The following is a 14453-nucleotide window of genomic DNA, read 5'->3' on the forward strand; positions in this document are numbered from 1 at the left end:
GTATTGTTCATAACCCAGTAGCTTAAAAGCTTGTGTTTGACATTCAAACCCCTCAGAGCAATGGATGCTACAACAGAGGAAAAATGGCAATGGTTTCATGAAAGACACAGGTCTTGCTGAAGGTGAATTGAGATCGCAGATCTCAGCTTTGCTTAGCACTTATGCTAAGAAGCTAACAGGGCGCTATAATGGATTTGATCAAGCTGTGCTATGCTTTATGTAGAGCTTAAGCTTGTTGAGAAAGCAGACCAGCTTAGACCAATGTGAATTCCAATGCAGGTCTAGGCTGGTTTTTGCTCACTAGTGCTGGTGAACCAGTCCATCACGCTGAACGATTGGCTCAAAATGGTTCCTGGTTAAGCTAGTTAATTGAAAGTAATCTTGCTGCTATGGGAGCTGAGCTAATTCGTTTTCTCTGGTCAATTAGCCCGGACAAGCTGCAGCAAAAATACAACATTGTTGACCAGCTGTGCAGTTTTTACAGCGGATCTAATTAGATTATGTGTGTATCTGGTCTGGTTACAGATGCTAATGGTGTGGGAGCCTCACTGGAGTCTGACAGCAGTGAAGGTAGAGCCTCCAGACAGGTTAAGGGCTTTAGTTTGGTCCTTAAGCAGTTCCACGCTCTTCTAGTCAAGAGGTTTCATCACGCCACACGCAGCCACAAAGACTTCCTAGCACAGGTAAGATGACAGTATATGTGGACTAGGATGACCAATTCCCAAAGGAGGACAAAAATGAACATTTGAGTAGGGGTGTAACGCTACACTAAACCGATATATAATTTCAGTTCAACATAAAAAAAAGCAACTAATCCTCACTGCCTGCTTTTTTCAGTGTATTTGGAACAGGCATTAATGTTTTGTGACAATCAGCTACAGAACTACCTGTGAAAGAAGATACAAAATTAATGAAACAATGAGAAATTAAACTTTATATTTAGGAGACTAATTCAAAAGGTTGAGCCCAGCACTTTAAATCTGAAATGCATTCTAATGAAAATGCTAGAAGGGGAGGTCTGTCTATAGGTCCATTTATATTTACATTGTTTTTCTATGTAAACTTGCTAGACAGACATGTGGAACCTTTATATACGTGCGTCTTTTGCAGCATCTCACACATGAGTGAGTTTTTAAAGTTTGTCAAGATAAAAGAATTTGACTTTTACATGCAATGTGGCTTTTTAATGTCAGTTCCAAAGCAGTGGACCACTCAGAAGACCTCTGAGGCAGGGCAAGCATGGCAAGCTTCTGTTTATTTATGTATGTTCAAAACTCTGCGGCTAGAATACTTACTCATACCATACGTTCTGCTCATATAACCCCAATCTTGTACGACCTTCATTGGCTCCCAGTGGCATAATGCATTAAATTCTAAATTCTCCTCGCATTTAAATCCTTAAATGGCCTAGCTTCCTCTTATCTTTGCAACATGCTTGTCCCCTACACCCCTACTCACTTATTACGTTCTGCTGACTCTGGCCTTCTTGCTGTCCCTCGGTACTGCCTCTCTTTAATTAGGGCAGATCATTTAGTGTTATTGCACCCAAATTGTATAACTCCCCACCACGTTCACTTCATTCTGTTAATAATATCTCAGAATTCAAATCTTTACTTAAAACTCACTTGTTTTCTAAATGCTTCATTACTGATCTGACAAACTGGCCACTTTATTTAACCCACTTGCACTCTGCTAATTTATCTCTTAGGTCTTGTTTTGTATTTCCAGTGTGTTTGTGTATCTAATGTTGTCTCTACTTGTTTACTGTTTCTGTCAATGTCTGCTTTTAAAATCTCTTTTTGTTGCATTCTTTGTAAAGTGTCCTTGAGCTCTGGAAAGGCGCTTTATAAATAAAATGTATTATTATTATTATTATTATTATTATTATTATTATTATTATTTGATGGCAGCATGAGAGTTGGTGCATTTTTCAAACATGCATCTTGCATTTTTAGACACTAATATTGAGTTGTTGCACTGCTGTGGTCTTCTTCTGCCTATAGACCATTTTGAGGGATGTAAACAATAACAATAGTCCTGATGTATTTCCTGTTTTAGATCTTTTATTTCTAAAGCTTTGGAAAATCCAGAAAGCTCCACATGTTGATACTTTTTTAATGACAACCACGTCAACATTAGTTATGACTGAATGGCCTCTTGTTACAATTCTGAAAAGTTTTAAGACAAGCAGGAACTGTTCATGGACTAATGATATCGCCATATTGAAATGGTCTTCATCTGGTGACTGCCACCTCTGGACTGCACTGACTGCATAGTGAAACTCCTAATATATACCTTTATGTCAATTAATGTAATTTCTACATTTATTCAGTTAATGCAGTTTGAATTTTTAGGCATCATTTGGCTGTCACTATCAACATGTTTGCACCGACACTCAGAGATGCCATGAATGCATTTACATTGGCATAAATAATTTTATGAGATGTATCAAGCAGAAAAATGTACTGTATTATGAATGAAGAAATATCAATAACACTTTAGTTTAGGTCACAATTCATGCTATTAACTACTGGCTTATTACCTGCCTATTAAGATATTAACCGTTTATTATTGGTTATAAAGTATGATCTTATTCTGCATCCCTAATCCTACCCAAAACTAAAAGCCATCCTTTACCTTACTAACTATTTATCAAACAGTTAATTAGTTGTTTAAGCTAGTAGTGTTAGTTAATGGTTTGCTAATACTGTGAATTGTAACCTAAACAGTAGTGTTAACAAAATATCAAATGTTAAAATACAATAATGCTTTAAGCTATGATACCAAAACATCAACAAGACATTAATAAAAGAGACACATATTAATTTCCTCATTGATAATTTCTTTCATCGGAAATGATTGATTGAATGATTTATTATGTAATGAAACAAGTGACTACTGTTAGTAAAGATCATTCAATAATTGACGTTATGTTCAAAAATTCTGATTTTTACTATGATGTTTAGACACAACAATGTTTTTTTATTTTGCTTTGATTCTGACTGACATTTTAATGAAGCCAAAATTAAAGGTTGCTGGTTCAAGAAGATTGCTGGTTCAGGTTCTGGCTGGGTTAGTTGGCATTCTGTGTGGAGTTTGCATGTTCTCCCCGTGTTGGCATGGGTTTCCAACAGGTGTTCCGGTGACCCCTACAGTCCAGGCTGTAGTGTATGTGTGTGAATGTGAGAGTGTATTTTGTGAATATGGTGTTTTCCAGTACTAGGTTGCAGCTGGAAGGGCATCCGCTATGTAAAACATATGCGGAATAAGTTGCCGATTCATTCCGCTGTGGCAACCCCTGATGAATAAAGAAAAATGAATGAATGAATCCCAATCAATGATAAAACATAAAATATCCCTCAAGTGGTTATTCATTTATGTAAATGTACAGTACTTCAACAAGAAGAAGGACATTGTTTTAAAACATTCTAGATTATAAGCTTATATTAATATTTAATATTATTATTATACATATTTTTTTCTTCTTCTTTTTTTTTAATAGATTGTTTTGCCAGCCAGTTTTGTCCTCATTGCTCTGGTCTTCACTATGATTGTGCCACCATTCGGGGAGTACCCCAGTCTGACCCTCACACCATGGATGTATGGACCACAGTTTACCTTCATCAGGTGAGAGTTGTTCTCAGACCCACACACTTTCTAATGTAGTTTGCATGTTTGTTTGTTTTTTAATTTGAGAGATGAACTGGACTCTGCTCTTGTGTATCTCAGTAATGAGCAACCGTCACATCCAAAGATGAAGCACTTCATTCAGACGCTGCTGAAGGACCCTGGCATGGGAACCCGCTGTATGGCCAATCAGCCCTTAGAGTGAGTGTTGAACTTCTTATTTCAAGTGGTTTTGATTTAAACTACACTTATGCAGCTATAATTTGTGTGATGTGTACTCCCTAAGTAGATTCTTATAGAACTAGGGATACCACAACTCTCTTCATAGAGGTTTATAATTATTTACTGCAAAGAATGGTTGTTTAATGAACATTTTAAATATCTTTAAGGTTACTTTAAATCAATGTAATGTATTGCTACTAAATGTCTTTTGAAGTAATAACACTGTAAAAAAATGCTAAAGTGTTTGTCTGGTTTCTAGTGCAACTATCTAGAGCTATCATTTAGATAGTTTAGATATACAGGGTGCACCATTTATATGGATACATCTTAATAAAATGAAAATGTTTGGTAATATTAACATCCTGTTTGTGGCACATTAGTATATAAAGGGGCTTGTAAATAACTCATGGAAGAATAAAGTTACGATAAAGCCAAGCACACCGTTGTTTTTTCTTGTGAAATTCCCGACAAGTTTATTAATGTGTATCTATGTAATTGTCCCACCCTGTAGATATAGTTTTGTTTTTAGAAATAATTAGTCAATTAAGTAGAGGTTTCATTTCAAAAAAGCGAAATAATCCACCATGTGGTAGGTAAAATAATCTTGTTTTCAGTTTGAAATAAGTGAATTATGCTTACCCCATTGGCAGATTATTTAGCTTCACTTAATGTTGTCTGAAAAATAGTTCTTGAATTTAGAGTTTTTAGGCATTTGGACTAAAAACGAAAATATTTTTTTTTTTCAGTGTAATTATTTCACCAACTTTAAATGCTAAAATAAAGAAATTAAATTTTTTTTCAGTAGCAATGCATTAAATATATTTTAAGAAACCATACATCTATTTAAAATGTTGAACAAAAAATATAAACAAATAATAAGCAATAATATAAATATAAACTATATATAATAAAAATATAAACAATAATATAAATAAAGAAACACATCACAGTTTCTGGAAAAATATTCAACCCTTATTAATATTGATTATAATAGGAGATATTAATATTGCAGCATATTTATAATTTCAGAAGGATCATGTGACATAATTTTGTGCGACAAACTATGTTGTTGTTATACAGTTAAAGGTCATGTGAAGTGCTTTGAAATGTGAATATTTGTTTGTAGTGTGACGTAAATTAAACTGAAACAGAGAAAGACAGTAGCTTTGGTTTATCACAGCTAGTGTTGCCAGATCTAGCTGACTTTTTCCAGCCAAAATATTAGATCAATATTTATTTAATTTAAATTTAATTAAATCATAAATTAACCTAGTTATTTTAACTCATAATTTTTAACTATACAGCAACCACTACCAACAGTCACAGAACCACAACATAACCGAATCATATTAGAGCATGTTTTACTTTCGAAAATGGAGGATAAATTCGACCCATTTGCCATTTTAAATTCTTTTGAACACAGTTAGGTGCTGCTTACCAATCAGACAACAGTTCTATGATTGTTCTTGCTGTCAATTGAAAAAAAGAAAAAAAAAAATTATATATATATATATATATATATATATATATATATATATATATATATATATATATATATATATATATATATATATATATATATTGATAAAAGTTGCATAATGTATGTGCAAACGAAGGGGAGTCAAATTTTGATGCAACTTTCCTTCACTAATTCTTGTGGGTGGACCCACACAGTTTGCGCTATGCACTGGTCACTACTAACTGAATGGATTAGGAGCACACAGTTATGTTTTGTTAAAATGGATGTTTTAAAATTGCCTAATTTTTGTCAACCGGCCAATGCCATTTTTAATCCACCCAATTAAATTAAAAGCTGCCCAGTCTGGCAACACTGATAACTGCTGTGCCAGTGAGAGTGGTTGAACTCAAGCACATACTGTATAGCAATAACTTTTGAAGGAGGCGAAACATGTCAGATACAATAGACACATTTGTGGGCCAAAAGATTTAGAGATTTGAGGTGATATAAAAATTAATATTGATCCATTTAGGCGGAAGTGACAATTGCAAGCTTTAAATGCTTCTTTCTTCTTAATGCGAATTTTGTCACTGTTTTGCAGCACACTATCATATAGATATCCTTAAGACTAACATACTTATCCTAACCTCTAAAAAGCTTTATTTTGATCAATATATTTCACTGGACTTTAAAATATCTTATATGTATAATAAATTTAACAGTTACATTCTATTATATTATTGTATACACATGTTTGTATGTGCAGGAACATCTTTACCTGCTTAAACTCAAGCTCAGATTGGGAAGTTCCTCCAGTGTCTCCTGAGGTCAGCAACATCTTATCAAGTCCTGAATGGGATAGCAGAAACCCATCCCCATCCTGTGAATGCAGCACTGATTTGAAGCTCACTATGCTGCCAATGTGTCCTGCTGGAGCTGGAGGACTGCCACCACGCCAGGTAACAATCTGATCATTAAAGGACTGATTATCGCTAAGTTATTGTTATGATGGTAGTCAGCCAGTTTATAGCGATGTTATTTGTGATGTGATGTAGAGAAAAGAGCCAACAGGGGACATTTTGCTCGACATGACAAACAGAAATATCTCTGACTACTTGGTAAAGACTTACACAAAGCTCATCAAGACCAGGTAAGCTGTTTAAAGCTATAGTGCGTGTATAGTGTGTATTTTAGTGTTATTATTCATTTCTCTTTTCATGATGATGACTTATTTTATTTGTGTGCAGCTTGAAGAGCAAATATTGGGTGAATGAGCAAAGGTAAAGTCTCTGTGATATATATTTTATATATATATATATATATATATATATATATATATATATATATATATATATATATATATATATATATATATATATATATATATATTAATTATATAATTATATATTAATTTGTCATGCAGCATGATCTGAATTTGGATCCATTTTCACATGGAAGAAACATAATTTTTACAAATTACAGAAAAAAAAATTGGGCCATTTTGATGCTTGATTTGCTTGCATTATGTTCCAAAATAATGTTTTGTCCAATTAACTATGTTGCTAGTAGCAAAAATAAAGAAGAAATAAAAAATGATTAAATTAAATTAACTTAAAAATATATAATACAAAAATGGCAATGTTTATTGTTATATTATTACATTTATTATTATTTCCTTTTCTCCCATATCTAACACACCTTTGGTACTGAATTATTTGTATTAAAAAAAAAACAAATAAATAAAAAAAATAGATCATATAAATTATTATTTATAAATTAATTATCATTGATTTTCTTTCATATCTAACAAACTTTTGGGGCTGAATTAGTTTGGATTAGCAAGTATATGTAATACAATTGAAAAACCATTGCAGAATAAGTGAAAATTTATGAAAAATCTTACAAAATAACTTACAATAATGGTTCAAAAATTAGTAGCCTAAATTTATATGTTAGGGAAAAATATTAAATACAAATTTAAAAAAGAGGAAAAATCAAGAAAAGTGAAAAATGTGAACAATTTAGTAGAAATTTTTTAGGTTGTAATTTCTTTTGCAATATTTTGCATGAATTTAAATGAATAATCTTTGCATTTCTAAAGATGTTCTGTGACTAATATATTTTTTATGAATAAATCTGTTTAAAATTTAGTTCAAATGCTCCAATAAATATTACCCATATTCAATAAGAAATGGAAAAAAATATTTATTTTCAAAATGGGGTGTACTCAATTATGCTGAGCAATGTATATAGTTTTATTACACTTAGACAGAGCAATCAAGTGGAGTCAAAGTAATTTAATTAAATGTCATTCATTGCAATGAAAACAAAACTTGTAAGCATTAAAATAGAGATGTCTTACAATACCCTAAATGAGACACATTTCATCATACAATAAATTAAATTGCATCCTAAATTATTTGTTAATAAAAAAACAGTTAAAAATGTTACAATTAGTAGATTATTTAGTGAGGCATCTTTATTTCACCAGGTATGGTGGAATCTCTGTTGGTGGAAGACTGCCGATTCTTGATGTGGACCCCGAGGAGATCCAAAACATTTTCTCTCAGCTTGGAAGAATGATGAATATCAGAGGGGTATGCAATTGTATAAACATCACATAAATGAGATTCAGATAAGAGGCATTTAATGTCTTGCTCTGTGCACATAACATATGCATTGCTAACTGACTTCTTTTCTTATATAATAGGGTCGCTATTCAAAGTCAGCCATGGATGAATTAGAAACTTTCCTGCACTACATGGAGAGCGAGTACAATGTTAAGGTATGTTATGTCACCTATTTACAAATCTCTCAAACTTAAGCCACATTAAAAAATGTCTCTGAATAGATGCTCTCTAAATAAAGCCAATATTGTGGTGACTTTATTGTACTTCCTTGTCGCAGGTGTGGTATAATAACAAAGGCTGGCACGCCATGGCCTCCTTCCTGAACGTAGCAAACAATGCCATTCTCCGTGCATATCTGCCACCTCATGCCAACCCCTCAGACTACGGAATTACTGCCATCAATCATCCTCTCAACCTCACCAAAGAGCAGCTCTCAGAGGTCACTGTGTGAGTGTCACTTTCTAATGTATTATTGGTCTAGCAGGACTATACTACTCAGATCTAGTCAAACACTAAATTCACATGTAAATAGGGTCCAGTACGTTTTGTGATTCTCTTCACTAAACCAGTAAACAAGAGGTTTTATACTTTAACCCAATCTTAAAGGTGCAGTATGTAGGATTGTCACCTATTGGTTGGACTAGGTATTGAAGTCCAAATTTAAAACATTGGAGAGGGCTTTTTTTTTCACATAGCCCCTCCTGCAATGACTTGACGTAAATGCATGTTGCCAGATTGACCATACCAACAGGAGCAAGCATGCCTGATAATCAGGCCTTACACTGTAAGCTGCTCAGCTAATGTTGTAATAGTTATATTATTTGCTAATTAAAAACCGCCTCATGTGGATATTTGTAACTCTGAAACTGCATATTTTGGCCGTGCACACAGATATTATGAAATAAAATACGCTGTGTTTTTTACCAAGGCAACCTGGGCTGCTAAAATATAACTGGGTAAACTGGCAGTAGATGAAGTTACATAGACCGAAACAAAGGCTGACATTCTGACAGAACATATTTGGAAAAAAAAATATTTTAACATAAAGTATGATAAACAAGCAAGGTTATTATAGTTAATGAAATTGAACGAAAAAAAAAAACCGAAAACTAAAATATACAATAATTGTCGTTAAGTGAAATAAAAATAAAAATGAGGGTTAAAAAAAAATAGAACTAACTGAAACTGTATTATGTACATACAAAACTAACTAAAACTAACTAAAATTATAGCAAAAACCTGCTTCGTTTTCGTATTTGTGAATGTATTTTATACATAATCTTTTATTGTTAGCCTTTTAGAAGTAAATATAATTCGCGCTGCAAGTGTTTGACCCTTTCACACCTCAAGAGTCTGTAGTCCTGCTGCAATTGGCCAGATCAAGCCAGCTCTCCTCCAGTCATCCTCGCTGTTGCACCCGCGACAAAAACAACGAGTGGACATGACAGCAGCATGGTGACAGCATTAAATACAGACACTTTAAACTATTACTTTAACACATCAGGCCCAATAATGGGTTTTATTTCTGTATCGCGAAGGTAAACAAATCTTTTTAATCTGATCTTCTAGGTGAACCGGTTGAACTAGTTCACCAAATCAGACTGAATCATTTGAAACAATTTGCATCTCCAGTAAGCACTTATCCACAAACTACTTATTTTTAACAAGCCTAATACCACCCTCTGACTTTAAATAATCAAATATATACTCTAATTCAGTTATTAGAGAAGTAACGTAACTGTGTGATACATGCGTGATTCAGTTAACCAAACACAAACAGTACAGCTTGCTGTGTGACTGAACTAAACTTGAACAACTGCAGTGCGGGTGAACCGAGGGCTTAAATGAGAGGATCTAGTGAAAAACGTAAGTATATTTTATAACAGACAGATCGTAATGGAATCTAAATGTTAATCATGATTCAGTTGGGTTGCAAAACTTTACTGTAAGACATTTTTTAGATCATGGTGATGTTTTAACTGACTGAAATGACTATTGCTGACTATACAATGTTGAGTCTTAACATCCACGTTAAATACCTGAACTTCCCATCACTATTGTGTGTCTAACTTTAGATGCAGCCTTGCACACATATTGTACTTAGGGCTGCTATCTTGTTGGCTGTTGTATTTGAATTTGAGGATGGGTAGATGGTTGTGGTAGATGATAGTGTTCATGTGTCCTCTGAATACAGGTTTTAAAAAATGCATGACTGAGTTTTTATTATACAATATTTATTCTGTTGATTTTGAATCTTGCACCTAACAAATATCCTTGTTTAAAAAAAAATCATATAAAAAAAAAAGTCATTTCAAAATATAGAAACTAATAAAACTAGTACATATGCCTCTAAAACTAATTAAAACTAACTGAATTGGAAAACAAAAAGTCTAAACTAAATAGAAACTACAACTAATGAAAAATCCAATACTATTATAACCTTGTTAATAATTATGGTAAGTTAGCATGCTTTTACAGTGTCTACATGGTATTTTAATGCTTAAAAAGAGTCAAAAACTTTCATGCAGTATGTAAGTTTGACACCCAAAGGTTGAACTAGGTATTGCATTCCTAGATCAAAACGCACCCAAGCACTGGTTGCCAGATTAATGACCCACAGTAGTGTCTGTGCCTATCGAGCCTAAACGCTGATTTAAGCCTGATTTAAATTGTGTTCGAAATAAAAGCAACAGACATTTTCAAAGCAGAATAACTGACTTTAGTTTTGTTTTTTAGATATACAAAATGCCTACTTGGCATGTTTTTTTTTTAAATATCTGCAAACATATTTTGCTATTTTTATATTTTAGAAGAGCCAAAATCTTACATAAAGCTTAAATATAAGGTAATTTGGCCACTTAGCCTTAATCCTATACAGATTCCTTCAGGCTGGCTCGCAAAATATGTGTTAGGGTGCTTTCACACCTACACTTTTGTTTCGGAACCTGTCTCGTTTGCCCAGTTAGCACGGTTCATTTGGCAAATGTGAAACCACCAATCGCTCTAGGATCCGTGCCAAATCAATCGCTCCGAGATCGCTTGAATGAGTTGGTCTTGGCTAGATTGAAATGAACTCTGGAGTAAATCGATTGCAGTGGGAAAGCGATCCGATCCGAGCGCGGTTATATAACAGTGTTTTATAAATATGTAATAGGCATACGGCTATATGAAGAGAGAATTATAAGTAGGGCGGGAAGTTTCGCGAGTCTCCGGATGCCCGCAAAACGAATGATAATCTCCCGGTAATCTCGCGTCTCCCTCCTGGTCCTCAAATAGGCTACCTCGCGCACCCTTCTCACCCCTCCCCGCCGCATCTCTCCTCACTCCTCAGACACGTCGCGCGCAACTTGTCAAATACCACCAAACCACCACCTCTCCTAACAGCTGAGCTGGACTCAACAAAATAAACCCTGACACTCTGACCAATGTGAGGAGAGTTTACTCGCACGTGACTTGTTTTAGCTCTTTTGTTCCGATTAGAAACTTTGCAGAGTGAAAGTGAACTGCACCAAGAGCAAAGAGCAACAATGTAACATTTGTAATCTCTGTTTCGGATCAACTGAATCGATTCACAGGTGAAAGCACCCTTAGATTTCCTCTACATATTTCTCTTTATATTTTATTGTATAACTGAAGGCAATTTTTAGTAGCTATTATTTCACTCAGTGTCACAAAATCCTTAAAAAATTATATTTAACACATTAAACACTAGAACTACCAAGGTGGTCATAGTCCTAATTTGATAACTTTGTTGAAATAAAACTCACATGTCTATAATACCCTGACATTTTCTAAATTCTAACATTGTTATTTTATCAAAATTTCAAAATACAACAGAACTATGCGTTTTTCTACCTTCAATTACCTTCAATTACCTTTTCTACCTTCAAATTGGTCGTGGAGTATCTCAAACTGGCTTAAGCAAACTCAAAATCATCAGTCCTCATTTGGACTGCATTTGACACTGTCAACCACCTGATCCTGCTATCTACGCTTGAGTCACTGGGCGTTGCGGGCACTGTTATACAATGGTTCAGATCTTACCTCACTGACTGGTCATTCAGGGTGTCTTGGAGGGGAGAAGTGTCCAACCTACAGCATCTAAACACTGGGGTACCTCAAGACTCTGCTCTTGGGCCACTTCTCTTCTCTATCTATACATCATCTCTAGGACCAGTCATCCAGAGACATGGATTCTCCTACCACTGCTATGCTGATGATACCCAGCTATGCCTCTCTTTTCATCCTGATAATCCCTCGGTTCCAGCTCGCATCTCAGCCTGCCTGTTGGATATTTCACACTGGATGAAAGATCATCATCTTCAGCTGAACCTCGCAAAAACGGAAATGCTTGTAGTTTCTGCCAACTCGACTCTACACCATAACTTTTCAATCCAGATGGATGAGGCAACCATTACTGCATCCAAAATGGTGAAAAGCCTTGGAGTAACGATTGATGACCAACTAAACTTCTCTGACCACATTTCTAGAATTGCTCGATCGTGCAGATTCACACTCTATAACATCAGAAAGATCCGACCCTTCTTATCTGAACATGCAGCTCAACTTCTTGTTCAATCTCTTGTTCTCTCCAAACTGGATTACTGCAACTCTCTACTAGCCGGGCTTCCAGCTAACTCTGTCAAGCCTCTTCAACTGCTCCAGAACGCAGCAGCACGAGTGGTCTTCAATGAATCTAAACGAGCACATGTCACTCCGCTGCTAGTCCGTTTGCACTGGCTGCCAGTTGCTGCTCGCATCAAATTCAAAGCTCTGCTGTTTGCCTACAAAGCGACTTCTGGCCTTGCTCCTTCTTATCTGCTCTCACTTCTGCAGATCTATGTGCCCTCCAGAAACTTGCGTTCTGTGAATGAACGTCGCCTCGTGGTTCCATCCCAAAGAGGGAAGAAATCACTTTCGCGAACGCTCACGCTCAATCTGCCCAGTTGGTGGAATGAACTCCCAAACTGCATCAGAACAGCAGAGTCACTCGCTATTTTCAAGAAACGACTAAAAAAAATACTAAAACTACTAATACTTTCCTTCTTAGACTTTACAGACCTGAAACTTGCCTATAGCACTTATTCATTGTTGCTCTTAGTTGTGTAAATTGCTTCCTTGTCCTCATTTGTAAGTCGCTTTGGATAAAAGTGTCTGCTAAATGACTAAATGTAAATGAAAATTACGTAAATGCAGCATGCATTTCAGTGTCTAGTACTTTTCTCTGTGACTTTGAATATGTGTGCCTCTGTTGCCTGTCAACTTCCTGCTAACATAAACAACTTTCTGATAGCAAAAACATAACTTTGCTTCAGGTACAGTATGTTGTTTAAAACAGCGTATTCAGTGCTGCATGTGTAGGTTGAAAAAGAAAAAGTGTAAAGTCCTATTTTTATTTAGCTAATTTCTGCTTTATTGTTTGACAGTCTCACCACATCAGTGGATGCAGTGGTGGCCATCTGCGTCATATTTGCCATGTCCTTCATCCCAGCCAGCTTCGTCCTCTACCTCATTCAGGAACGTGTCACCAAGGCCAAACATCTGCAGTTTGTCAGTGGAGTCAGTCCTTTGGTCTACTGGTTTGCCAACTTTTTCTGGGATATGGTGAGATTTCTCAATTCTGTCAATTTTTTTTTATGCTTTTGGATAATTGCATGAGTGCTCATGTGTCTGCTCTGTGTTTCGGCCGCAAGTTGAACTACTCGGTCAGCACTGCAATGGTTGTGGCCATTTTTGTGGGATTTGATAAGAAGTGCTATACATCACCCACCAATCTACCAGCACTGATCGCTCTGCTTTGTCTCTATGGGTAAATCAGCAGATTATGTACTATAGATTGATTTAAAGAAACTTAGCTAAGCACAACAGTGATATCCTTCAATGTTGTCTGTGCAGGTGGTCAGTGACACCCATGATGTACCCGCTATCCTACATGTTCAATGTCCCCAGTACGGCATACGTGTCCCTCTCATGCATCAACCTATTCATCGGTATCAACAGTAGCGCCATCACCTTCATCTTAGAGCTATTTGAGAACAACAGGGTAACATTTACATTTGGTTTTCATATCAAATTATACTTTAGTCTAAATGATGCTTTACAAAAAAAAAAAAAAAAAGTTTGCATTAAAAATACATGTTTACACATGATCCTTATTTAAAGTAATTGCTTTTGTATTTTTTTATTACCTTCACAAACCCTTCAGTCTCTGCTGATGTTTAATGAGGTGTTGAAGAAGGTGTTACTGGTGTTTCCTCACTTCTGTCTTGGCCGAGGTCTCATTGATATGGCCATGAACCAGGCTGTGACTGACGTTTATGCTCGATTTGGTAAGCTTTTAACAATACCAAAAAACATTAGATCATTTGTTGTTTAAAATCCATGGCCTTGATTGCTAGTCATTTTAATGTAATTTCTAACAGTAATCATGCATGTCTTTTGAAAATTAAGCTTGCACATAAACAAAAAAGATATATGTATACATAAATATTCAAATATTTAAAGTTTTTGGTCCC

General features: G+C 35.2%; 2 protein-coding genes across 3 annotated transcripts in view; one reads left to right on the top strand and one right to left on the bottom strand.

The window, feature by feature from the left end:
* The window catches only part of LOC147846305 (uncharacterized), a 350900-nt gene that overhangs the window by 69863 nt on the left and 266584 nt on the right, over positions 1 to 14453 (bottom strand). The window lies entirely within an intron of this gene.
* The window catches only part of abca4b (ATP binding cassette subfamily A member 4b), an 87313-nt gene that overhangs the window by 62079 nt on the left and 10781 nt on the right, over positions 1 to 14453 (top strand). The window contains exons 28-41 of one of the 2 annotated variants that reach the window (XM_087240558.1): positions 57 to 122; positions 526 to 683; positions 3503 to 3627; positions 3730 to 3828; positions 6075 to 6267; positions 6364 to 6458; positions 6556 to 6588; positions 7800 to 7905; positions 8019 to 8093; positions 8216 to 8385; positions 13365 to 13542; positions 13632 to 13747; positions 13834 to 13981; positions 14144 to 14267. In XM_087240558.1, coding sequence (XP_087096684.1) covers positions 57 to 122; positions 526 to 683; positions 3503 to 3627; positions 3730 to 3828; positions 6075 to 6267; positions 6364 to 6458; positions 6556 to 6588; positions 7800 to 7905; positions 8019 to 8093; positions 8216 to 8385; positions 13365 to 13542; positions 13632 to 13747; positions 13834 to 13981; positions 14144 to 14267 — 1686 coding nt within the window. The remainder of the gene's footprint in view (positions 1 to 56; positions 123 to 525; positions 684 to 3502; positions 3628 to 3729; positions 3829 to 6074; positions 6268 to 6363; positions 6459 to 6555; positions 6589 to 7799; positions 7906 to 8018; positions 8094 to 8215; positions 8386 to 13364; positions 13543 to 13631; positions 13748 to 13833; positions 13982 to 14143; positions 14268 to 14453) is intronic. The other variant, XM_087240559.1, reaches the window with a different exon arrangement.

This window comes from Danio rerio, chromosome 2 (genome assembly GCF_052040795.2).
Source record: "Danio rerio strain M-AB ecotype USA chromosome 2, GRCz13ab, whole genome shotgun sequence".
Taxonomy (NCBI): domain Eukaryota; kingdom Metazoa; phylum Chordata; class Actinopteri; order Cypriniformes; family Danionidae; genus Danio; species Danio rerio.